This window comes from Pygocentrus nattereri, chromosome 20 (genome assembly GCF_015220715.1).
Source record: "Pygocentrus nattereri isolate fPygNat1 chromosome 20, fPygNat1.pri, whole genome shotgun sequence".
NCBI classification, from domain to species: domain Eukaryota; kingdom Metazoa; phylum Chordata; class Actinopteri; order Characiformes; family Serrasalmidae; genus Pygocentrus; species Pygocentrus nattereri.
The window spans coordinates 22,449,460-22,477,459 of NC_051230.1; the positions used below are offsets into that span (position 1 = coordinate 22,449,460).

The window sequence follows — 28,000 nt, forward strand, 5'->3', positions numbered from 1 at the left end:
CATCTTCCCCCACCACCTGATCCAAGTCACCACCAGGTGGTGATCAGTTGACAGCTCAGCTCCTCTCTTTACCTGAGTGTCCAAAACACATGGCCGCAAGTCCGCTGACACGACTACAAAGTCAATCATTGAACTGCGGCCTAGGGTGTCCTGGCGCCATGTGAACTTATGGACATCCTTGTGTTCGAACATGGTGTTCGTGATGGACAAACTGTGGTTTGCACAGAAGTCCAAAAACTGAACACCACTCAGGTTCCGATCAGAGAGGCCATTCCTGCCAATCACATCCCTCCAGGTCTCACTGTCATTGCCCACGTGAGCGTTGAAGTCCCCCAGTAGGACAATAGAGTCTCCAGGAGGAGCACTTTCAAGCACCCTTCCCATGGACTCTAAGAAGGCTGGGTACTCTGAACTGCTGTTCGGTGCACAAGCACAGACAACAGTCAGGACCCGTTCCCCAACCCAAAGGCGTAGGGAAGCTACCCTCTTGTCCACCGAAGAAAACCCCAACATACAGACGCCATGTCGAGGGGCTATGAGAAAGCCCACACCTGCCCGCCGCCTCTCACCATGGGCAACCAGAAAAGAATAAAGTCCAGCACCTCTCAAGGAGATTGGACCCCGAGCCCAAGCTGTGTGTTGAGGTGAGCTCGACTATATCTAGCCGGTATCTCTCAACCTCGCGCACCAACTCAGGCTCCTTCCCCGCCAATGAGGTAACATTCCAAGTTCCAAAAGCCTCTCCATGGATCACCACCTTATCGAGGTGTAGGGGTTTACGTGTTTGAATGATCCTAGGAGCTATGTTGTCTGGAGCAAAAGCTCCTGGTAGGGTCTCCCAAGGCAAACTGGTCCTAGGTAACAGGTCAGATAATGTGTGATCCAAAAATACCCTTATGAAGAAAAAAATAAGAAAACAGGACTTATGTACCCTGCCCGGATTAGGGTCACAGGGGCACCACCCTGGAGCCAGGCCTGGGGGAGGGGCATGCCAGGGAGCGTTTGGTGGCCAGACGTTTACTCATGGTGCCCGGTCAGGCCCAACCCGAAGGAGTCCCCCCTTCCATCGACCCACCACCGATGGGAGGGGCAGCAGTAGGGGTTCGGTGCTTTGTGGAACGGGCAGTGTCCGAAGGCGTGGGCCTTGGCGTTCTGATCATCGGTTGCTGAAACTGGCCTTTGGAATGTTTAATCTAGAGTCTTAAATTTACTGTGGCAAAGTTATACACAGTGGTGGTGATGGTGACCAAACACCTGATGCATTCAATGCCTCTTAAAGCTCTTACACACAAAGTTATTACATGAAAGGGTTACAAACTCATTACCTATTAGCAGATAGCCTTTCCATATTTTTGTGGTAAGGTTTGGGATTAAAATGTAAGAAGCAATTCATGGCAGGCAGGTACATGTAGGGAATTGTTAGGGAAAATGGTCCCTAAAGAAAACTGCAATCACCCACCCTGATCACCACCACATTAATCTGCCTAAATATCTTAATTGAATTGTAGAGATTTTAATAAACTTATGGAATTCCCCTTTAATTGAGAGCCATTTTTCTGCCAACATTGTAATCGGATGTTGGTCTTTTACTGCCTTTCTAATCTTTCAAGCCATTCTACCAATGGCCTGGATAATAGTTCTGTCTATATAAACAGTGCAAACTGACGAAGTAATACTGTAAATTCAAACTGCTTTTCCGAGCTGGCCTGTTCTTATGGCTACTACAGCTCTGACACTGCTCAGAGAACAGGCCTGAGGATACACAACACATTCACTCAAGAGAGTCCCCTAATAACAGGGCTACTGGGGATCATTTTTCCTTTCAGGAGTTAGTAACGGTCACTTCCTGTCCATTGCCAGCAGGCCGGATGATGCCTGAGCACATCCTTCCTCTCCTTGACCATGCAAGGAAATGCTCTATTCAGTGGAAAACCAAAAGAAGAAAACTGATTCTGTAAAGGTCTTTATTATGTCTATTGTTATGCAGTAGTACCGTGACAGCGAATGACAGGCAACTGAAAGGATAGATCTACATCTGCAATTACAACACCGACATAACACTTCCCTCCATTTTTTTTTTACTTCAATAGATTTTCAACAAACTAGGAATTGTTAAACCAAGGAAAACGGCAAGCGGTTGCTCATCTATAAACTGATGGAACAGAAATCTATAAAACAATAACAGAACTTAAAACACAGCCATGCTTTCATAAAATTATACAAACTTTTTTTTTTGAAGACCTATTGCAAGATTAGATATTGGCTTTTTAATGGTCATATATTAGAGATCACATAGCCTACACGTAGCTACATATGATCATATGTATATATACACAGATACATTTAGGGATTCAGGATTACAACACTATGAACACAAAAAGCTTAAGCAGACTTGGGTCAACAACTACACGGCTCTCTTTTTAGAAACCAACAGTGCCTTCAGGGTGAACCATTTCCTTTGCAAATCTAATTTATTTAATAAAAAAAAAAAAAAAAAAAAAAAAAAAGCAGATCACGGCCTTATGCAAATTGCTATGGTCTTCATTGCAACGCTTTGACCTATTCTGATAGTTTGGTTCAACATATGAAAAGACCAGACCTCAAACTGTGCATCATGCCCATATAAGGACCTCTGGGTCCAAGCAGATTTTCTTTGAGAAAAATGACAGGTGCTTTTTTGAAACTTGCCCTGTGGTCAACAACAAAAAATGTTCCAAACCTGATGTTTTGTCCTGTGTACATCCACCTCACCAACCCCCTAAAACGTGCTGGTTTGCATGGGGTATTTTGGTGAGGTTGCTAGTCAAGTCAGTGTGCAGTGGTTAGTTTTGTATAGCAATATAAGTATTTCAGCGCCTTAACAAGCTCGTAATTCAGGGAATCTGCGGATGTCTAGAAGAAAGAGTTCCCTGTGACAAAACATCAAGTTTGGATCATTTTACCAAAGGGTGCGATAGCAGCATTTATTTTTCTCAGAAAAACCTGCTTAGACTCTCATTTCCTAATATGGGCATAAAGCCGACTACAGAATGACAACTTCAGAACTCTGAGAAGGTGCAGCTCATAAGTAATATGACCCAAGTCTGCTCTCAGGGATCAGTGTCTTTAGAAATGCAACACAAGCCTGTGAAAATTAGAAAAAACACACTTGCAGTCCAGCCTTTGAACAAGCTCAGCGTCGCATGACTTTGCGTTACTCATATTAAGAGAAGGTTCGGGATACATTTTTCTTGCTGATTAGCCAAGGATGTGCTTCACGAACAGCTAAAAGCTAACAGCCACCCCCCCAGGATGTATTAGCACTACGGAACACATGCTTGTAGGCTTCAAATGTTCAGTCAACGTTGTCACATTCATCACAACACGACAAACGTACAACTGGGTCACATTTTAGCTTAGGTTTTGTGGTTATGAGGAATGTCTCTATTCAAAACAAATAATTACAAAAGAGGGAAAAAAAGCCCAAAACCTAGAGCACATTACATTGCAAAGCTTAAAGTCCTCGTCTTAAATATTACATAGCAATTAAAAACAGCGGCCACATCAGTCTGTAACTAACTGCCAGTTATATTTTAGCTCAGTATGTTGCCAAACTCTGCTCTAAAACAAAATGAGTAGCTTAGCGCATGCTACGCTAGCAGACTAGGGAAAGAAAATTAAAAACCAGATTGAGATTTAACGTAGTTTCATCATTTTCCTGAATGTGATGGTGTAAATTGCTCCAAATGCAGCAGGACCTTCATTATTTCTGACTTATTTACGTTAGCTTTAACATGTGCGCTTTTAGGTCCATTTCTTTGTATGGAAAAGTAAGCAGCCACTAGACTAGCAGGCTAGTGTTTCCAGAGGGTACAAACATCCTAGGATTTGCTAATTCAATCAGCACGCGCAAAGACTGAAAGCCATATACCAGCTTTAAAAACCATGAATGACTGGACCACATTTGATCACCAGCTCTTTCTCTGTGTCAGCAGAATGTTGCGTGTGCTAAATGCTTTAGCAAATCATGGTATGTGATGGAAATGCAGCTAAGCATTTCCCAAGCTGCCTTCGTAGGTCCTTTAAGGGCACAAGTAGACAAGCTGAGAGCCAAAGTGACACTCAGCGAATGGCTTTTTACAAGCCACTGAAAGATTTCTGGAGAAGTTACTGGCATGCAGAGAGACCTACAGGAATTTAATTTTGCACCACTGGAATACACAGAATATTGAAATGTCCAACGGCAAGTCTGGAGTTTGCAGAAGTTTAGAAGCCATCGTAATCCTTCTTGTCCTTTTTCCCCTCGCCCTCGAAGCCATCCGTCCCGTCACTGTTGTCGCGCCGCCTCTTGCGATTGTTCCTCATGTTGAAGCGTGGGTTCAACTGAGGCAAGGGGTCCATGCCCAGGACCTTGTGGATTTGACGGAATGCCAGCAGCCTCAAGGCAAACTGCAGAAACAAACAGCAGAATGTCAACACTGGTTCTCCCTACATGCAAACCGATGACTTGAGTCTAGTTTTAGAGGTAGGTCAAGCTGCAGAACTATGTAGAGCAGACTGGTTTTTACATGCATAGGGTCATGCAGGTCATATCATGGGTTTCCATTTAAAATGCACAATTCAAGCAAAAACCTGTAGTATAGATTTGGTCCTCATGGAGGACTAACCTTAAAACCTTCAGTTCAACAACTTACACAATCCAATTATCTTAATAAATGGAATTGCATTTTGTTTAATGGATATAAAACAAACTAAGAATATTTCACATTGAATCAGTTTCATATTAATGAACTAACCCACAACAGCTTAGGTTATTGTAGGGCTTAGGTTGCATGTCAGCACAAACCAAATCTATCATGCAGATTTCTCTGCAAGAGATTCTGACCGCAAAAGATTCACACAAGAGGGAGTTAATGCGCAGTTCAAATTTCAGATGGTAGATACCAACAAACTATAAGCAGTTAAATTTAAGGTGTGACTTGGAGGAAGAAAATAACTATTTATGGAACACAATAGATTTGGCTGCATGCATTACACAGATGTTTTTGTCAGGTTTTTTTTTTCTAACCATAGTGTGTAATGATGTGACCTGTCAGGCCCTAGATGTGCTGGAATGAAATAACCCAGACCTCACTGTGTGGTAAAACTGTACCGTCTTGTTCTGCATTTCGCAAATTACCAAAAATCCCTCTTACAATGTCTCCATACCTCTGATGCAATCAGCTGAGCTGAGGGCATGTGCTGGGCATAGGTTTACCTGAGCACTTGACGTTATATCCTCTCTCTGCTGCTCCTCCATAGCAGCCAGTGTGTCTGTGGGATTTTTCTCACATGGGTCTATCAATCCTGGACCACCTGCATCAAAAAGCAACAGGCTTCAAACATTCATTTAAAGTATAGTCATCATTGGCCCATTAGGCCATGGTCCCACTCTCTGGAATGTTTACTGTAAAGCTTGTGGTATAATGAAAAAGTCCAAAAAAAAAAAAAAAAAAAAAAAAAAAAGTATTACAGCTAGCTCTTACAAAAGTCATGGAAAGTCATCAAAGGGCACCCTTTTGTACTCACTGCCACAGGCGGCTGTGGAATCACTGGGATTTAAGCTCACATTCTGGTAATAGGGCTACCACTCAGACAGTTGCACCACTCGAGGACCCCTTTGTTAACACTTTATTACTGCATTCATGCATTTAAGCTACCTTAAGTAAAATATCTTAATACCTTACCTTAAATTTTCCCCAACCTTATCCTCAACCCAAAACTAAAACCTCACTTTGGTCCTAAACCTAATCCCAGCACTAATCCCATACTTAACATTGACTGTTGACAGAGTTTCACTAGATAGTTTATTAATAATTACAACATGTACAAATATTCTACTGGTGCCTATCAAGAAAAAGTGGGACCATCCCTTCCAAAAGTTTTACCATCAACAAAAATGAGCAGACATGGAAATTTCATGAAACAAAAACACGAATTAGTTCTTCTCCTAAACTGACTACAGTCTGCATCATCAAAATTGATGCAAATATTAAATTAAATACTTCAATAACTAGAGTCCAAAACCAGAGATTTCAGAGGCCTCAAAAGAATTACTGCTGATGCCCATGTGCCTGGTAACGAATACAAAGCAATTTCATCCATTCCACAGTACAATGAAAATGCATTACACTGTGATGAGTTATCTACAAATGGGGAGAAAAACAAACACACACACACACACACACACACACACACACACACACACACACACACACACACACACACACACACACACAAAAAAGTCATCAAAATTCTGACTGAAAGGAGGCCAAGAATGTCTCTAGGAATCAGAGCTCTGCTACGAATATGAATGCCTAAAACGGTCAGAGGCAAGCTTGGTTTCTGCAGGAGGTCAGGAAGGAGCCTCTGCTTTCAAAAATACTGTTTGATCTGGTAAGAGAGCACCTACGTTTGGATTCTCCAACAACATACCCAAGGCTTATTATTACGTCTGCCACAAACCAAAAATTGTCTTTGATCTAAAGAAAACGGAAGCCATAAATCACAGTTGTTTTTAGGGTTGCACACTTCAAGGGGCAGGTGCTTTGCTACTGTATGACAATGAACTATGAATTACAAACGCAACAGAACATGTCGGGGCAGAACATAAGGCCATCTGTCAAAATCAAATCAAAAGGGGGTCTCACAACATGACGGTACAAAACCTTTACAAAAACGGACTAGAACAAAAGTACACGATTTTCAGAAAAGCCAAGTCAAAATTCAGATCCAAGTTCATCTAAAATACCAAAAGACAAGCACAAGAAAAACGCTAAAATAATCAACTACAGGTGCTGAAGTACGACTGCACTTGCCACCCTGGAAATTTCCATTTCTGCTAACCTTTGTTGATTGCAGAAGTGTAACAGACTTGTTAGGTCATCTAACAAATGAAAATATACACCCAAATTTGTTTAAGTTTCTCCTAATGTGTGGTCAGAGGTTAACTTAATATTTTATCAAATTTTCTTTATCTTAAGCCTTCAGATGTTGTAACTGTTACAAAACTGGCTGGTCTATGATTACGGCCTTACCAGGGAGCAGAATGCCAGAGGCAATACATTCAAAGACTCGTCGCAATGCATCACCAGGGCTCATTGGTCCAGAGGCACTGCTTATTGCCTTCTCCACAAGCAGCTCCATAGCCTTTGATAGAGAATACATTGTTACTGAGCAACATCCATACATTTTAAAAGACAGTCCTTTAAGGCAGTGATCTGCCACAAATCCTTTAGGGTACCCAAAGTCCAGCACAGGGACACAAATGTTTCAAGTGTCCAATCCAAACTAGTTTATTTCCAAAAATCTCAGTATGTGACTATGGCAGTGGCACAATCAGAATACATAAAGTTAATCCAAAAGCAGTATGAGTGAGCAGAATGTGCATCAGCGGTTTGATTTCTCAGTGTATATCGTCATCTCTTGCTACATTACTGCACATTATGACTCCGTTTTATATACATTTTCCAAATTAAGATGTCATTTTGTGTGAAGTTATGTATACTGCTTAAAATTTCTAAACACCTTCCTGCAAAAACATAAGGCCTTTACACACAGTGTGACCTTAACAATCCTGAAAGAATGTCAACTCACTGTCATCTTACTCACCCAGCTTGGAAAGGCAGACCAGGTGGGTACTCGCTGACAAAGGTCACGCAGGATACGAATAACAATCACGCAAGACTGGAGTCCGTTGGCTCTAGCCTTCAGTGCAATAAAGCCAAGTTTAGTTAGTGATCAGAACAAACATTTGCACATCAAACGACAAGGGGTGGCTCCGAAAGAGGTGCAACACTACTGTTCACAATGGAAGCTTCGACTTAGTTTACAGACTTTTTAGCCAGTGCTTATGAATAAGCTGCCATTCCCAGCAGTATTTTACCTCATCGTTAGTACAGGAGCTCAAAGTTTGCAAGATGCACTCAGAATGTCTCCTTGGTCATCTTGTAAACCCTGACCTCAGCTTTCCAAATACTTCAATCAAAAAAAAAAATTAAAGCTCTCATTTACAAAAAGATCAGTCTGAAAGAGTAGCATAGGAACTGAAGCAGTCAAGGAAATCTGCTTTACTTTGCCTGTGTGTTCAAGACAGCAACTTCACACACAGTAAACTAATCAGATATTCCTTTCCTCTCAATTCCTATTCTAAAGAAAAATAAATAAATATAAACAAAAACAATCACAAAGAACAAACGGTCAACATGAAAGCTCTTATTGATGACATTTTTATGCAAAGGTATTCTGCAGCCTTATGGAATAGTATATATATATATTTTTTTTAAATAAAATGTCACATTATTTACATATTCTTAAGAAAATTATAATGTATGCAAGGATGCTTAAGAGTTTTAAGACCAGAAAAGAATAGAAAACATAAAAAAGCAGATTCATTTTTTTATATTCCTGGTTATTTAATTATATTACTGTTAGCATCCTTGTATTCCTCATTAGCCTCCAAACAATTAATTGAGGATCAAAAATTCCAACAAATAAAAAAAACAAAAAAAACTAAGACTAAAATTAAATAAGCAAATGAAAAGAATGCATCTCATAAGGCTACATGAAGAAAGAAAAATGATGTTCCGAACCTGGAACCACTTAGCGTGGCGTAGGGCAGCCAGAGCGTCAAGGCATTTTTGCCTGTCCAAGACGTCCGCTGGGTCTTTCACCATACCCGAGGTTACATCTAAAAATGGATCGAATTGTCAAATGGTGGTGAGGAATGGGTGTTTGACCAGGTCAGAGAGACTGCCAAGAACACATTGCCACACATACCAAGTTGTTCCCTCTATTACTTTCTTAGCTCCTCATACAACTGCATTTCCACCTTGAGTCTTCTATCAGTTTTGTAAACCAACAACTTGCATATACTTGCTATACTGACACTAGAAGGAAGAGTCATGGTATTAGACTGACGTGTAGTGCTGACAGACTTGTAAATATAGGATGAGGGGGATGATCATGAGGGAGAAAGTTGTCAATTGCTTTGAGGATATTTTAAATCAATCCAAAATACTGCATTAGCTACAGAACCTTCACAGCAGAGGAAGCCATTCTGAATAAGTGATATTATCTGTGACTTTTTTTTTTAATGGTTACTGCATTAAAATTAAAACCAAACCACTGGAAATGCACTCAGTAAATCAGCACTGTACTGGTGTGTCTGTACTGAGAGTTAGCAGTTTCTCACCAACTTCGGGGTCTACAGGGGCCCAACAGAAATTTCATAATTTCATAATTTTTCCACAACTACAGCCGTTTCTGAAATAATGCACTGTAATTGAACTTCTGAATTGGCTGTGAGCTCAATGAAGCAAATTAGCATCAAATTCTATCAATCAACTGACCAGTGTTGCTATAAATACGCACGTGTCAACTGGTTTTGGTATTTTCACTGAGCATTAGAAAGGGTGTAATTCACACAGCATCACACTATTCTAAAACTCCTGGCTTTCAGAAGCTGAAACTGCCAACATCTACAATTTCTAAATGTAAATGCCGACATTGGCCCTAAATAATTATACATGAGTATAAATATTAAATTCAAAGCTTGCACACCTAAAATGGTCAAGTCTTGATATTGTTTGCTCCATGTAGTTTGACAATCATCTTAGCATTGGATGCTAGTTCGATTCTTTGGCCCACTTACTCTACCTGTACCAGCTTACAGATTCATTTGTTATGAAAAATGAAATTATGAAATTTAGAGACTCCCCCAGTAAAGAGCTACACTTTAATTCCTCTGAAAGGAGAATTCCACCAGTTTTCAAAAGGTCTGCAAAAAATGAAGTTTAAAAATAAACAAAATAATTCAGAGTGGCCTTGTGTAAACTATAGGGAAATGTACTGAGGCAGAATTGTTCACAGTGATGGTGATAGGAACCAGATATCTTAACTGTTTAAATTTAAAACACTAAAATTTACCTCACACAAATTATATTAAACTGTTACAAATGTGCTGCATTTGCACCTGGGACAATGTTCTATGACGGCTTTAAGAAGGTTTAGGCCTAAAATATTTAATTCATTAATAGCAGAGACATACATAAGGCAAAAAACAGACCCTGCTTTTTTCAGATTAAACACTTACCATTATCAACATTACATAGAAAAACTTCAGTCAGTTTGGATAGTAAATAAAATGCCTATATTTGCGTTACAAACCAGGGATCATGGCACAATAGGGGTCCTATCACCACCTGAGTGAAGAATTTAGTGTCAGTAAGTTTCTCTACAAAACATTTCAGTTTAAGTTTTTTAGAATGCATTTCACATCAAACCACTCTGGATGACTTTGTTTACATCTCAATGATTGAATTATGCAGATATGTTGAAAAATCGTTTTAATTCCCCTGTAAGTGTAAGATGACAAGGGGCTGCTATGGCTTTGTATTTATAATTCATTAGTGCAGAACAAAAAGGGGGCACACCAAAGATGATGTAGAATGTCTGTTGTAGATGAGTGCTTTGTGTGACGCACTACAGTGGCATGGCAATGGTAGGTGTGGCAAAGTGTTTGAGGGGGGGTTTGGGAGGGGGACCTTGGTCAAAAATCCTTCCGGAGCTGGTAGACGTAGCCTCAGATGGGAAACGAGTTATTCAGAACGCAAGGAGGCTTTGGGCTGGACGTGTAAAAAGCTTTGGATACATGAAGGCAGGAATGCGTGCTGGAAAGAAAACATGAAGCTCCCAGCAAGAGGGGTTAGGACATCACTGCATGCATACCTGTCATGAATGGGTTTGGGGAAAACCCCCTTAGGTCATTGTATACCGAAGGCTGTAAAGTTAAAAAAAAAAAAACAAACAAACAAAAAAAACCAAAAACCCAGGTCCAACCAAAGATTCCTCTAACAAAGCCTTCCTCCCAAAAGCTTACTGATACTCCCCTAAGGATCCAAACAGGAACAGTGACCTATCAGAGCAAAGACTTGCGGCCCACGTTTGAGATCATTTCGGCTGCTCTTGCCTAATTAAACGCTCCTTTGTCAAAAAACATCAAGACAAGGAAGGGTTATCAAGTTAACTTGGAGCCAAACTGCCTTACATTTTGCCCATTATTCCACCCTCAGAGAGATTTTGGTTCCTACAGTGAGAGTATTAGTAACAATATTTGAAGCTATAAACCAATCACATCATTCATCGCACAGAGGACTGATTCACTCAGGGGAGCACTTTCATTTTGGAACAAGGGACCTCAGAATGGTGAATTTTCTCATCACCAGACAAAACATTTGTTTCCTGTGGGGACATTATATACTTTCCCACCGTTTCCCTACTTCATTTCCCGCAGCACTATTTTAATGCTTGTTTATTTACATGATCCCTAGTCTTTTTAAAAAATATAATCCCTTAGTTATTTAAATATAAGCATGTAAAGAATCCCCTGGGACACAGGAAACAAAAATGAATCTTACTCAAGACTAACTAGACTGACACAATGCAAAAACACTTATCATGCTTGTTTTGGGGAGAGCTTCAAGAGCACTGAAGAGGTGTTACAAAGAGAGGGCCCTGAGCAGCACTGCTGGCAATTAGTTCAGCAACAGGCTAAATAAAACCTGGTTGTGGCGAACTCGGCCCTGTCAAAAGGCCACTATGCTTACAACAAATCAGAATGACCACACCATACAAACAGGTGACATTTGACTGAACTGTAAACCTGTTTCATAAGTAATAACTGCCTTCAAAATATCTCTTCCAGACATGTTCAGCTTTTACTAGTATGCTCAGCTCTTAAAATAATCAAATGAGTGAAATACACTGCAAAAAAAGAAAAAGCAAATTGCTTCCAGAATTTAAATAAGCTAAAGTATAACTAAATTTAAATTGAAGGCTTTTGAAGGCACTCGAGTTTCTTTACATTCATGGTATTGTGACCAAGCTCAAGCACATACCAGGTTTTATACTTCACATTACATTTGTTTTACTTCTTCACAGGAAAAGGAGCAAAAAGACACTCCGTTTCAAAAGATGCTCGAAAATAATGCAATATTATTCAGATCACTCAGCATCTCTTTGGTGCCAGCAGATGGGCTCTTAAGGGTGTCAAATCAACATGTCAAATTAATTTGATAGGTGGTCGAGTTAAGGGAGCGTCTTTCCCAACCTCCGTCCCGGGGGTTCTCCTCTCGGATGACTGGCGAGGTCAGAGTGATTGTCACCTGCATCTTGGGCTCAGCACAGGAAGTCAGGATGATGGCAGCTTCTTGGACAGAGCCTTTCACCTCATACTTCTCTGGTGTCACCAGCTAAGAAACACATGGGTTAGAAGAACAGCTGTAGATGAAAGCCAGTTAGAAAACTGAGACATGACTTTACCAGACAACTATCAGTTAGCTTAGAGTCAGTGGTTTCAATTATTGACAGAGGCTGTCATGGCTGTAGGTTTTCCAATCAAGCAGGACAGTCCTGACTCAACATGTTTAAATCAACTGCTCTCTCTTCAGACAACTGATCGTGTGTCCTCCTGCTTTGCTGGAAATGTGCAACCACAACAGCCACTGTGAGAACAGCTGGACACTTGATAACTAATAAGATGTGCAAATACTGATGTTGACCAAATAACTCACACACACAAAAAAAACCCTAAGAGTTAGTAAGACAGATCTCCCCCAATCCAAATCAGAGTACTTCAAATGTTGAGTTTCTGCTAAACACTCCTTATAACTTCAGCGTGAATGGGCAGAGCTAAACTGCTGCAGGCTGAAAGGGTGGATATAGGTAAGAGAGTCATGTCACAGAACCAACAAATTCAAAATTTTACAGCTTGGTGTACATATGGAATGTATAGACCGGGGAAGAAATGGTTCGTTCTGAACCTTTAGCAAATGTGTCGCATGCTATGCCAAACTTATTTTAAAAAAGAAAAGAAAAAAAGTCAGCTTTCTGCAATATGGGCCCTTTTATATTCTGCAGTGAAAGTACCTTCTGCAGAAAGCATTGTAGTGTTAGTACTCTATGATTTTGCATTACTCCAACAGGTGCTGGTCCTTTCTCTCAGTTTTGAATGTACTACTCCTGCTAACAACCTTTAACACGTGAGTGAACAAGGTGGCGGGATTGTATTTTGTACATACTCCAGGTGGCATGGTGCTTGTAGTAATAGGCAAAACGCCACAAACACATCAAAGGGACTGACCAAATCCACCACCTTGCCCAGTTTGAGAACTGAATCACATTCATAAACTACTTTTTAAATAAATTTTGACATCTTCAGCTTGGCATGTCCACAAGTTTCATCAGTCAGGCCGTAATCTGTTAGTTGTGACACACCCTTGTGCATATGATCTCAAACCTACAGCTGGCAATTATGCCATTAAACAGAATCTGATAAGTGAGATCAAGCTGTAACAAATACTTGAAGAATGGAACAGAATGACAGGGTGTTGGCTGTTCTGGACTAAAAGCCTTTGGGTTGGATGTGGGCCAAGCCAAAAACAAACAGAAGCACTAAAGAAGCATGCACCAGAGCAAATTCACACAGGATCAATACCGTGAGCTGTTTAGGGAGATGTTCTACAATGCGCGACAGCAGACTCTTGCTGGGCTTCTCAGAGCACAGGAGAACAAGGTTGACATTCTTGTCTCCACGCAGAAGCAGACCTTTGGCCAGGACGCCAACCCTCATCACACCCTTCAGCGCTCTGGACGGTGGAAGAGCAAATCAAAAGTCAAGTATAGACTCAAGTGAAACTTTCTCATAACATCAATATTCAAGTATACAGTAAACACTACTCCAGTGCCTCAGAGGAACATACAAAACAGGGTCTGAGTGGACCACACAGTATGAACAATGGACAAATAGGATAAACAAAGGACAAATAGGAAATTAGAAAAGAAAAGAAAAAAAATCCAATAATAAATTAAAACCCATTCATGAATGGATGTGTCCACCAGACTCCACTTAATACTGCAAGAGAAACAGAACTTAAAATGTGCATTATGCAAATTCAAACTAATCACTGCTAAATCACTGTAACTACATTTTAGGATTCAATTACTGACAACTGTATTTTTTTGTGCAGTTAATCACAATTAGCCTACACTGCTGCAATCTATTTATTTTCTTTTAAAAAGCAGTGCTTTTTAGAACTTTGAAATAACATATATAGTCGCAGAGCAGCATAGAGTCCTCAAGCAGTTGGGTTTCAGGGTGGAACTGCAGATGGTTCAAAGGGTCAAACTAGCAAAACAAAATAACAAAGCTAGTAATTTCATTTACCTAATTGCGACAGCCTTAGACTACATATGGTTCACTTAAACAGGGCACTGAAATACACTGATTCGCAATGGGAAACAAGGCATAAAACCCAACAAAACAAACAAAAAACACTCAGGGCAAGAGAGAAGACAGAATGTCTTTGCTTACCTGTCCTTGGGAGGTTCTTTTTTCTCCTTTTCCTCTTCTTTGCCCTTGTCTTGGTCTGTGATGATGTCAGACACAAGTTTGAGGGCACGCTCGGTGATTGACACGATCTTCTGGATGGCCTGGAGCTCGTCTTCAGAGGGGTAAATAGCTGCATGTTTGGTCATCACATAACGATCATCAGAAGAATCAGGGCGACGTGGGGGCTGGAACACAATGCAGGTCAGGACAAGCAAGTCATGAAGAGTAAGAACTTCATGTATTGTGTTTTGTACACATGAGCATGCTGAAACACAGCCGTTACTTTTAATGTACAGACAAGTTTACTCCACCTGTTGCTTGGCCAAAAGGGCTGACTTACAGTTGAAACACTAGATCAAGTCAAGTGAGGACAAGCAGAGCTGCTTCCTGTTCATTACTTTATCACTAAATACTGCAACATTTGGCACAAAATTGGCAATTAGCCAAATTACTGTTTATTATTTCATGAAATAAAGTGAGGCAATAATGTAGACAACTGGGATATAAACAACCTGAAACTGGCACAAAAATGATCAAATCATTGTATCCCTATTAATTTAGTTTTTTGCTATTTATACTTTGATTTAAATATTGTGAAGCACTTTTGCATAAAATTTTATTATTACTACAACATCTGTTAAGCTCATTCTAAATACTGTATAAAAGTGCTTCTGTCTGTTGAAAGACTAACCACAGGTCCTTGCGGCTGTGGCATGGGCATTCCAGGCCTCACCCCAAGGAGACCGGGGGGTCCAGGTGGGCCCTGTGGATATCCACCATCGGGCATTCTGCGCCTGTCCTCCCAATGGTGCTGCTCTTCCTCCATTCGTCGCCAGTACATGTCCTCCTCATAGCGCCTACAGACAGAAGAACCGCATCATTGAATCATCTGGCACTGCGTCTCCGTACAGCTCCATTTAAAAAAAAAAACAAACAAAAAAAAAAAAAACACTTGATCAAGAGTCACACCTCATCTCCATTCTCCAGCGCTCCTCTTCTTCCCTTCGTCTCCAGTACTCCTCTTTCTGCATCTGCTTCCTCATCTTCTCTTCTTGGATCTTTCGGGCTCTGATGCTAGGCTTCACTTCCACCTGGAGGTCTGGGTTCACCTTTTTCTACATTGAGGGAAGACATTAAGCATTTTAGGTAACAGAAAAGCAGGAAATGGTCATAAAGGGTGGTGTTGAAGCGAGACAGACTTGGACCTAGAAATTTGTTTCAGACTTTAAAAAAACATAACACCAGCTTTGTGGCAACTTGCCCACGTTTTTAGCACTTTTCAGGATGTTGGCAGATTGTACTAAACTGTAGAATTAAAAAGCAGACTCAAATCTGAAGCCCAAGTTGACAGTGTACATCTGGCTTTTGGTCAAACTACACCTTAAATTTCAAACATGTATGTTGTTCTGCCCAGCCTGAATTTTCAATGTGTGTGGATACTGAGTAAGGATGAAACTAACCAAATCTGGTAATAAAAAGATCATCCAATAACCTTATACTGCAGACGATGTCTTCTTCCCTTTAAATGCATCTCCTTTGCATTGGGATCATTAAAACTACATTCACACAGTTTGCAGTGGAACCGGATGACTTTGCCTTCATCATTCCGAACCTGTAAAGAGATTTTTATTAATGATATTTATTATGATATGTTCTGGCAACTGCTGATAAAGGTGCAGATTCGTTTGGAGACAGCAGTTGAGTTACCTCTTCAACATAATCATGTCCGACAGGCTGGACATCACTCTGCAGGGCTGCCAGAGCCGACTGTGGGGACAGTGAATCAGGGGCATCATTTTTAACCTCCTGTGACGGTGTGACCAATGAGGACTGGGCAGGTTTAGCTGCCTCGGTCTTTGAGTCATCCATCTTAACACCAGTGGTCTGCAACTTGTTTCCACCTGTAACAGCCGAGAAATATTAGTGTGATGGTGGTTTGGCTATATCATAACATCTAATTGACCAATGTTATGATTTTCAGCAGTAAGGGTCAGGCTCCCAGATCAACCTAGTTGCACAACATGGACCAACTACTAGTACAGTGATTATATTCCTACATATTGCAATTGGAATACATCTTCCAAAGTCTTCTGTATCAATGGTGTGACGTAAAGCTTGGCCTGTATTATTTTTGACAAGCAAATTGATGTCTAGGGGGTTACACTAATAACCTCAATCATCAAAACACTGGTTGCTCTTGTTTCAGTGAGCCAGACATGATGTCTTAAAAGAGAATATATGTCTGGGGACAACTTGCAAAAGTGCTTCAAACAAGGGTATCCCTCTGGGGCAGTATCTTTTAATGTCTGTAGTAGCAGACAAAACCAGCAAAACAACTAAACATTTTTGCCCCATTACGTCCATGAGCTAACAACCAAATTGCTGTCTGTCGTACAATTCTGATGAATGCACCATTGCCCCCTACAAACTCCACCCTCACAAAGTGTTGAATTGGTTTAGAAATGTAACATTCAGTTGTTTCTCGTGCTTACTTAGAGAATCTCATGGTTATCCCTAGATGTTGATACAAGATGATGTCTGGCCACACAAGACTATGAGCATCCTTGACCACAGTTGTTCAACATTTATGATGACTAGGATTGGTTTGGCCTTCTTTGCATACTCAAATCTTCAATAATCAAGTATAGCAAAAGGTCAATAGCATGAATAACCTTTAAACAAAAATATTGTGCAGCCCTACTAGGTACAAATTCATGACAGAATAGGTGAAAACACATCACACAAAATATCACAGATTTTAAAACATTTTCTAGAGTAAGTCAACTTAAGTAAGTTGATTAGTTAAAAGTAGCTATAGGTTAAATTTCACAAAAAGAAAATCTGCAAGCAACAAAGACTGATACCTACCCACAAAGTTGATCTTGGGTGTGTTGACCTTTTTGACAGCAGCTGTGGTGGCAGAAACGTTGGGGGCAGGGCTCTTACCCTGCGTGGCTGAGGTCATGGTACTGCTGACCAACCCGACTGGTTTTAGATAGGAGGAGCTGGAGATGGTGGAAGAGGCAGGCAGAGTAGATGCAGTGCTGCTGGTGGAACTGTTGAGGGATGCACTGGCAGTCTTATTAGCAGTTGCTGTGGTGGATGTGGATGCTTGTGTCACTACACTGGGCTCTGTTGATGGGATGGGCTTCCCCAGCTTGGTGTGCAGTTTTACAACCTAGCATAAGAGGGACATAAATTTGTATTTTCTTGTATGCAATGGGATTTTTTTTTTTTAATTGTTTGCACTTCAGAAATGAACTCTGATCTTGTACAGGATGCTTTCCACTTTGGAAAAGCAAGAAAAAAAAAAAAAAAAAAGCAAGCTTTCTCCACCTAATTTCATAGGTGCCAGAAGGTGTGTGAAAAATCCTGGAGGATGCACTGGCTACTGTCCATCTGTTGTGTTTATTCAGAAGCTGAAAAAGCGCATCCACATAAGTTATAACTCTTGTTTGTGGCCCAGTTTGAGCTCTTTTGAAGACTCTGATGTTATTGTTATATTCCCAAAAAAAAAAAATAAATAAATAAATAAATAAATAAATCTCTCTCTCTCCATCTTTGGTATCATGCCAAATGTAAATGTGATTGGTCAGAGTGCACGTGTTCTACATGTTTAATATGGTCATCCGAATAAATCGCACTAATTTTATCTATCTATCTATCTATCTATCTATCTATCTATCTATCTATCTATCTATCTATCTATCTATCTATCTATCTATCTATCTATCTATCTATCTATCTATCTATCCACACACACACACACTTTTTTTTTTTTAAATGTACAAAGAAACAAATCAAAACACAAGGATAAATAAATCTCTGTCTAAGTCACCCTGACAAATGAGTCATTCACCTTCTGGTGTTTAGCTCCGCGGATGTGGGCAGCGTAGGCATCCGCCCCAGTGCAGGCGACATCACAGAGTTCACAGCGCAGTTGGTTCTGCGTGCCTCGGGCAGAGCTGCTGCCTCCGCTACTGCTGCTGCTGCTCTGAGAAACCTTCAATGCTGCCTCCTTCTTCTTGTGCTTTTGACCCTCCAGATGCTCTTTGTAAGTCTACAAGTGAACAGAGAGGCTTCTGAAAACAGATGTATTTGTGACTTATCCTCAATTGAGGTAAACCATGATCCAGCGTACAAGCACAATGAATTATATCTGTGTCACCACCTATATTTCTCATCGAGTGGTGTTTCTAATGCATTCCTGTTCTACATCTATTGTCTTTGTACCTTGTTGTTTAGAGCCAACACAGTGCTGTACTGAATCCTAATACATTGAACAACATAATCCTTTGGGGGTTGAGTAGGGGTGGGGGTGGGGGGGCTGTCAAACAAGTACAAAAGGCAAGACTTACCTGCGGTCCAGCACAGCTAATTTTGCAGACATCACAGTAGTGTATTTGTGGTGGTTTTGGGGGCTGTTTGGGCTTCAACGTTTTGTTCTGGAAGGGGGTTTTCTTGGTGAATGTGCTGCCAGTCCAGGCTGCAGTGGCTGCAGCAGCTGCAACAGCCTGCTTTTGCTGCTGTTGCTGTTGCTGGTAGTATGAAGACGCAGCAGAGTACACCGCTGCCTCATAGCCTGAATAGGACGTGCCTGAGAACAAGAGCAATGAGTAAACACATGCTAAAGGGCAGAGGTGTCTGATCTTATCCACAAAAGGCCAGCATGGCTGCAACTTTTATTCTAACCAAGCAAGGGCACAGCTGACTGAATTGGTTTAATTAAATGGTCTCAGTCTTAAAATAGTTGATCAGGGCCTCATGTCAGGTTGATACAAAAACCTGCAGCCAGCATCCAACTCAGCATCCAAGAAGAAGGAGTAGAAAAAAGACTGGACATAAGGGTGCCAAGTTTTGCTAAATAGTTAACATTTGCCAATGACCATCAAGTTACATTTGACTCTTGTAATTTTGTGGTGACCATGAACTTGGGCAAGTAAAGACTGCAAGCCAGAATGAAAATGTTGGGCTTATTACCAGAATATGTGACCGCATTGGTGCTGTAGGTGGGACTCTGGGAGTATGATGGGACCACAGAGGCTGCAGCTGCTGCAGCCACCGGCTGCACAGCCGAGGACACGGGGTAGATGGAGAAGGTGGAAGTGGCCGGGCTCGGAGTGGCTGGCTTTATAGCTGTAACCTGACGCGTTTGTTGGGTCTGTGTGTATGGGGTGGCGCCCTGGCTGTATCCAGTCTTGGGCGCTGACAGAAGCAAGAGACAATGGAGCAATCTCATCAACCTTCCACTCAGGTTACATGATAGACTGAGCCTCACATCAATGTAATTTGAGAATGAATTAATGCCTGCTTGTTACAAAATGGCTCACAGCAACAATGAATCAAGTGAGGCCAATTCTTTCAAACACAAAAAGTAAATTGCTATGTAATTAGACTAAACACTGGATAAAAATAAATAAAATAATAACATTAACATGTGGACATCGACAACTGCATTACCTGTTTGATAGTAGGACTCTGCAACGCTGGGCTGGGGTTGAGCAGCTGCTGCAGCTACTGCTGCTGTAGCTGTGGGCTGCTGATAGTATTGTTTACTATCATAAGCTACAGCCGGAGCTGAAGACCGAACGTAAGAATAGGAATCCTGCAACAGGAACAGGGAATCTAGTTAGAGAAAAGTCTACAGAAGATGGCAATAAATCACTGTCAGGTCCAGGGCAGAGATTAGCTGTAATTCATATTCAAACTGGCATCTGAGAATTCTCCAGATGCCTCCAAGATTTAACTATATTTCCACGGTTGGGTTTTTCAGAGACAGCAAACGTAAGATATTTCCACATCAACCTTTTGGCTGCCGGTTCAGAGAAAGCCATTTTAAAGTCACATCTGGAGACCAGAACATGAAAAGAACAGGCATTTCGAGAATGCCTCACTGGAAATTGCTTGAGATAAATCCAAGTTAGGAGGGAGAGATGTCAAAAATCATTTGTGATGAGCAAGCTAATAACTAGGAATGGGTGTGGTTATTCTGATATGAATATCTGAAGCATTCCTTTGTTTAAATTTGAATAAATGAACAATTCACGTGTCGTCTGAATGGTAAAAATAAATATTAAACTGGTCAATTTTAGAGATGGACTGGTATGAACATTCTGGACCAATGCTGATCTGTGAGATTTTCCCATGCACACATCTGCCGATACAAGTACAGAAACATTTATATAAATTAACATGGATTAGCATTAGAGAGAAATGCATATATATGTTTTAAAGGATCGCAAATACAGTAAAACAAATAAACTGCAGGTATTTTAGCACAGTAGTCCAGCATTGCCTAAATATTTTGCAGTATAATGCAATAAATAAAAAAAAAAAAAAAAAAAAAAAAAAATGCTATTAAATATCAGTCAAAGGACATGCATACATCATATGGCCAGACGTATCTGGATACGCTTCCTAACTATCAAGCTCACCCATTCTTAACAGGTGTATAATAAAGGAAAAAAATAGCTGAGATCATGCCACTTTAAGTAAAATCACAGTACTGTACAGTTATTTGGGTCCAATTTAATATTAGCTTATTTCTCAGCAAATAAATGCTCACTGCCCAGATAAAAAGGTTTTTTAATTTTTTTCCCCTCCTGTTAATATTAGGAGTCGAATGATCACTCGACGTGGTCGATGAAAAATGACAATCAAATTAGTCGGCAGCTAATTTACTAACTGGAGAGTTAAATAGGCGACATCAGCATCAAGAACAAAAAATGTGGGAGCATTTCACGTTAAACTCTGAAAAAAAAGGTTGTCCGTTGCACTATTTGCATAGCTGACCTTGACCTGGCATAGGAGCACATCCTCCATGCTGGAGCATCTGAAGAGGAAACATGTCGGCTCACTGGGTGAACACTTTTCTAGGTGAGACAGTTGTGCTAGCGAGTTAGTTGGCTAATGTTAAAAGCTTTCCCTAACTCATGTTATAAGCTGAGCTGTAACATTTTCTATTTTGAAATGCTGTTCTCTGGTATTGCTAATGAAGCTCGAACGCTGAAGCAAATAACTTCTTCACAGCAACCCTGTTCACTTGCCAAATAAACGTTTGCACTTTTAAACACGGCAGTGCTGCAACGTTGGGGCCACAGGTGCGTTTAAATTAGGGAACACTGGAGAGCATTTCCAAACAGTTTTCTGTTTGCCTCGAGTTTTCCGCTAAAGTTTGTCATCACTCGCAAACATTTTCAGGAGGTAGTTCTACGCAAACATACAGGGCAACTGGACAAAGGGTTACAATTGAAATGCAATGTTTACACAAAGAGTGCTCAAATTTAACTGTTCATGTTTGCCACTGCTTGCCAAATTTGAACCTGCCAATTATGGCTGGAGATGTTGCTCCTATATCGCCCACACATGCCATGTTGGATTCAGCCAGGCCCATCAATGGTCCTGCTATTTGGAGGCAATCAACATCGCTGCTGGGCTGCGTTCAGTACTGTTGCAGAGTAGCAGTTTAAGAAAGTATCATTTAAAACAGTGAATTTTTAAATAAGGTATTGATCTTTATTGTCTTCATTGTTTGTTGGCAAATCCAAAAAACAAGCTCGAGCTAAATTACAAACTGATCGCTATATATATATATATATATATATATATATATATATATATATATATATATATATATATATATATATATATATATATTAGTTAATTGGTAAATGAGTGATTTATAATAAGAATTAATTAATAAGAATTAAGAAATAATAAGAAACGAATAGTCAATTATTTGACTACCAAAATAGTCGTTTGTTGCAGCCCTAGTTAATATTGTGCAAGACCCACAACAATGAACCTTTGGTGAGTGTGTATTAAAGCATATATACCTATATCCAAGACAAATATAACTAAATGAATCCTATCATGTAAAGATAACATCTTAAGCTAAATGGATGTTAAACCTTAAAAATGCAAATATTTAAACCCGAAAAAAAAAAAAAAAAAAAAAAAAAAAAAAGGGTAAAAACCATCCATCCCTATTAATAACAACCATAGCATCCCAAATCTTCACATTATCACACCACAGAAACTGCTTTACCTGATAGTTCTGGGAGGTAACAGGGGGAGGAGGTGGGGGCACTTCCGGCTGGCGTTGGGCATACCCGTAGTCGGTGGCAGCGTGAGCAGGCTGGTACCCTCCATAAGCAGCAGCGGTAGCAGCTGCTGCCACGGCAACGGGGGCCGGCCTGGCTACGGCAACGGTGGCAGCTGTGGGGGCAAAGGCTGCAGCCACTGTATGAGCTGCCACTGGTGCTTGATGTACAGTGTAGCTGGCCACTGTAGTGGGGTGGGTGTAGGCTACCCCAGCGGCCGGCTGCTGACTGCAAAGATGAAGGAAAGCAAGTATTCATCAAGTAACATTTCTTTAAAGACTTTGAACACAAAATGTTATACTGAGAACGCACTGAGAAGGATCACTGACCAATGACCTCTGCATTTTGGAGCCAACTCTATATAGTCATTTCAAAACCTGTGTTATTCAAAACCTAGGCCTTTACATGGATTTAAAAAAACAAAAACAAACATGAAACTGGATCAACTGCACATGAACATTCAAACTGTGACTGACAGTTTTAATTAGTAGTCAGTGTACATTTCAGTGCAGACTCAAGCTGTACAACCTTCCTCTGCCTACATGAACTTAGTTATGCTTCACAGATCCCTCAAAGGGAGCATGAGGGGTCAGTTACTTAAAACAGAAGCCCCTGCTTGTAAAAATGAAAAGAAGAATCTAATTAACTAAATCATCCTAATGATCATTAACAAGTAACAGTGCAGCCTTAATGAACTATGAAGACAAGAACACGAAAGGTTATCAAAAATGTCCTACCTGGAGCTATTTTTACCCCTTATCTCACTAATGCTAGTAAAACATCCAATTTCAGCTAGAAATGATCTATTACTAGATACATCTATTACTAATAACGCTGCAGTACTGGCTGCATGAATAGTGCGACACTGAACTGACAAGTTTCAAACTTGTCCAAGTACAAAACAAGTTTACATGCATTTTGACAATTTTGATGAAAGGCCAGCTTAACCACATTCAAAATAATGCAGGTGTTACACATGGCTGCTCCCTTGATTTAATTTGCAGCTTTAAAACAGTTCCACATTGATAAGTGCATGTTAACTGCTGAACTCCTGAATTTTGCCTCACTACCGAAAGTCATGAAAAAGGTCTGGTTATGTTTCCACAACAACAGTCAAACCAAAGACTGCAACGCATTTAAACAGCTTTAACAAAGTAGAGGAACTGGATCAGCCTTATACAGTTCGCATAAACCGACTGATCTGTCGGCATCAGCACTTCAACACTGAACTTTCAGATCAGACTGGAACATTCCTACCTACAATATCAAATATTAAAACAGTCATTTTAACATCAGACCTTATACAAGAGCAGATTATAGGGCAGAAAAATCTTTAAAGCTTTTGCTAGAAACGCTAATCTGTGTGTGTGCTGCATGTTTGGTAAGTTGGACTGTGTAATGAGATTGTGTAATTTATAGGGATGCACAAGGTGTGAAAAATATAGGCCCACGCCTTTATCAGTTATTTTTATACACAACATGCACATGCTGATGCTTTAATAATCACCAAGAATCCACCGGCACTGCCACTACAAATATCATTTATTTGAATGGAGTTAAACACAGCTATTCAAAACTAAGAAAATTAAAAAAAAAGAGAGAATAACATGCAGTCATTTTAGGTACAGCAGCCCAGCAACATCCAAGAAGTTCTGCTTTCCTGAAGTACAATAAATATCATTGGACAATTGTGATATTTCAATCTAAACAACGGACAAACCGAACGTTTAATCTAGACACCTGTTCGATGCTGGTAGATTTTGCAGCAATTCTCCACTAATACCAACATGTCTGACGCTTCATCATTAATTTTCCTCAGGAAAAACATCATTTAAACGTGAACACATCACTTCATGTCTCAGGTATGAAATGCCTTCAAACGGTCATGACAGTTTCCAAACGTGAATGCATGTAAGGACCATCAGCCTACACGAACATAGCCATCCTTCAAATAACCTTCAACTGAAACCTCAGAGGTCAGTTAGTTTGCTCAAAGCTTTAAACAGAAGCACCTGATTTTTAAAAGGAATAAGATCTAATCAACTGCAGGATTAATTACTGAGACTTGCGGTAGTAAAGCAGAGATTTGCATTAACAGTGCTGCGTTATCATATGTTCATTATTATACAACAAGTTACAAATGCCATGAAACGTCCACAACATACAGTGATGTGCGACCTAACGTTCTTTGCACGCAATGGTGCATGGTTGCTTGGCAACAACAACGTACACTAAAGGAACTATGTTTCTTAGCTTAATAGTTTTATATATATATATATATATATATATATATATATATATATATATATATATATATATATATATATATATATATATATATATATATATATACACACACACATATATACATACATACATACATACATACACACACACACACACACACACACACACACACACACACACACATATATACACATATATTTTTGCACTGCAATCATCTCATGGACATTAAGCCTTAATGTTTGCTATTTAATTTAACCACAAACAGACCAGGTTATAAATAACCGACTTGTTCTTTTTGTGAAAAGGTGAACCAAGTCACCCAGCATTTGAGAAGTGTCAGTTGAAACATGCATGTAAAATAATAACAGTGGCTATTTAAATGTCAACAAGCAATTCACCTGCATCAGGGAGGGACAGGTAAAGGGTAACATTCACTTTAAAAAAAAAAAAAAAAGTCATTACTGCTGCCAAGTGTCACCCTGCATCGTTCATATCATTTATACTGAAATAGGAATAGATCATACTTACCAAGGACAGTACATTTACAGATTTAGGTTTGTGGCAATTACAGACAATAAAAAGAAATCTGTCCAACACAGGCTTCCTCTTACTGTCCATATTTACCATGTAATGATTTTTAGTTGACTTTATTGTCAAAATGGTTACCTCAATGGAATGACTGCCAGATTCAGAAACAATCATTTTTGCAACCAATAGGGGACAGCAGCCCACATTCAATGTACATTTTTGCTAAATATTTTCTTAAATATCTCAGCAAGATAAAAATTAATGCAAGCAAACACCAACAAATACAAGCAACTGTATGAATGCAAATATTACAACATGCCAATTAAGATCTAGCAAATTAAGGCAACCTACTATTTCAAAGGAATTCAATGTTGTCTAGCAACCAGCAAAACAAAAAGACTAGCGACTTTTGGCTGTAAACAACAAACATCTTTAAAATACTAGTGAATTAATTCAGATTTTTTAAATAAAATTTTGAATATAATAACATAAACCTTATATTATATAATTTTCACATCAGCACCTTTACAGAGGAGCACAGGAAAATTTACATTTTAAAAACAAAATGCTGAATTCACGTCAGCAGTGAATACAGTCCACTGTGAAAATGTAATGAAGGCCTGGCTACAGTTTTCCACTCACTCTACAGTACATCACATCATGTCAAATCAACACAAGGAATTTATTTTTTCATTATGGCACATTTTCTGTACATTGCATTTAAACAGTAATCTCGTGTGTGCATTGATTTTAACTGTTTTGACTGCATTTAAATTGCATTTTAAGCGACAAAATGCTGTTGTAGAGGCTTTGCTTTTCATATGGCACTTATGTCACCTATGGAAAAGTAATGTTATGTACACAGAATTTCACCGTTTTCACCATTACGATTGCATTTCAAATCAAGAAAAACTGTTTAAACTACTGCAAAGTGTAAAGCAATACAGCTGTGCATTCATTACATTTCAAAGTGAATTGTATTCAATTCTGACCCAAATCTGGCATTTCATTTTTAAAACGCAAATCCTTTTGTGCCGTTTTTCAGTAAGGAGGTCAAGCAACATGAAAACAGTGTAACAGAGGTTTTGTTTTGGTGCACATTCTGCACATCCCTGTTGAAAAGTAATGTCATGTGTGCACTGCATTTCACATTTTTCTATTGTAGTGAACACTTTTCAGTGAGGCACGAGCTCCGCTCCAATCAGACAACGGACAGGCCCATTCTGTAGCCCTGAGCAGGACGCTAAAAGGGAAAAAGTAGCTGCCGATTTGCTTGAGTGTGGTAACAGACTGCGTGACATTCAGAGAGTCCTTGACAGTCTGCCCACCGGGATCCTGCCACTCAGAATCTCTCAAAGCGAGAATATCGTGCTCGTGTTTGGGGTATGGGGAGCCGGTCGCCTACTCCCTGTCGGTAACGATTTCCCTTCCTACTTCAATAAACCACCATCTGCCACAGTGTTGTTTAGCGTGTGGATGAAAAAGAAAAGCAGCTAGGTTCGCTAAGGCTACGGGGTGCAGGACGGGCTTCGCGATGACAGCTGACCGCAGACACACTCCCGTGTCCAGCAGTGCAGCAATGCGTTTACTTCAGGCCTAGTCCCGATAAACCTCGGCGAACCCAAACACCAGAAATCTAGGCATCTAGTTACACACGGTTAAAGCCAGAGTCGGTGCCCCTTCCGCCAAATGATTTATGAACAGTGACCAGAGCTCGAGAAAACAGCTCATGTTTCCGTAAACAAGAAAACAACGCTGCAGATCATTTGTGATTCCGAAACACGACGTTTCCTTCACCGCCCCGAGAGGCCGAGCACTGTAACGGCCGTAACGTCGCCGGGGCAACTGCTATCAGGAAAAGCGATAATCACCATTTGAAGAAAATATCGCGTGTGTTTTTATAGTGAACCGGCTAACTTGGTTAGCTAGTTTCATTTGACGTCCCTACATAGACGTCCTGCTCATTGGAAAGCGCCCCCTCCCCCACTGCTGAACAATGGCAACCGGGATATCGTAAATCGCACCACTCGCAACGGCCAACACCGAAAGCATCGCTGCACTGAAGGGATCCAAACAGAGAAAATAACATCACCACAAAAGCCCTTACCTGTACTGCGCAGCAGCACCGTGGGTAAATCCAAAGTAGTTGCCGGTAGCCATTTTGGCATCTTCACCTAGCCGGCTGGGCACTGCAAAGAGACAGATTCACACGAGGCTTAAGGTGCAGTCCTACTCGCCAGCTTCTAGCTCGAATTTTCACACTCCACCTTAAATGGTGCAGCAGTTACACTTCGGCGCCTGAGGCTACATCAGTAATTACTGTATTATTTAAGGTACAACGGGAAAATTCGAGTAAGAGGCAGGCAAATGGGGAACTTCGCCAGATTCACCGAGGCTGAGCGTTCGGCTAACGAAGGCTAGCTCGCTAGCGGGCTAACAAGCAACCATGAAAACCCCGCATTAGCCTCGGGCTTCGCTCCATGTAAATAATGAACTCGCACCGAGCATTTACACACCCCACTGTACCCATTACTCAGTCACACCCGCAACCAAGCCGCCTAGGCCGGCATAGAACTCAGGTATGTTTGATTTTATTTAATTTCGCTCACCATAGGTGAAGGAGACCACTGGACATATGGGAATCATTGGGTTCCTCTTCTCTGACGAACTCTGACTCATTACCAGCGGTATTTATATCAGAACGGCGGAGCAGGAA

General features: G+C 40.4%; 1 protein-coding gene across 3 annotated transcripts; it reads right to left on the reverse strand.

The window, feature by feature from the left end:
• Nucleotides 1–1,947: 1,947 nt before the first annotated feature.
• zfr (zinc finger RNA binding protein) lies at nucleotides 1,948–27,996 on the reverse strand. Of its 3 annotated transcripts, none has more exons than XM_017716070.2 (20): nucleotides 27,894–27,996; nucleotides 27,392–27,473; nucleotides 22,455–22,737; nucleotides 19,868–20,012; nucleotides 19,388–19,612; nucleotides 18,766–19,004; nucleotides 18,267–18,467; nucleotides 17,276–17,585; nucleotides 16,115–16,308; nucleotides 15,900–16,019; nucleotides 15,377–15,522; nucleotides 15,141–15,264; nucleotides 14,390–14,592; nucleotides 13,514–13,664; nucleotides 12,128–12,269; nucleotides 8,610–8,707; nucleotides 7,630–7,725; nucleotides 7,056–7,167; nucleotides 5,237–5,334; nucleotides 1,948–4,428 (listed from the first exon to the last, which is right to left on the reverse strand). In XM_017716070.2, exons 1-20 carry the CDS (start codon nucleotides 27,961–27,963, stop codon nucleotides 4,246–4,248), a joined length of 3,222 nt encoding a protein of 1,073 aa, XP_017571559.1. In that variant the 5' UTR covers nucleotides 27,964–27,996; the 3' UTR covers nucleotides 1,948–4,245. The 3 variants fall into 3 exon arrangements, 2 of the variants coding, with proteins under 2 accessions (XP_017571559.1, XP_017571558.1); XM_017716069.2 differs by having other exon boundaries at nucleotides 15,099–15,264; XR_005129213.1 differs by lacking the exons at nucleotides 1,948–4,428; nucleotides 5,237–5,334; nucleotides 8,610–8,707 and having other exon boundaries at nucleotides 7,146–7,167; nucleotides 15,099–15,264.
• Nucleotides 27,997–28,000: the final 4 nt, after the last annotated feature.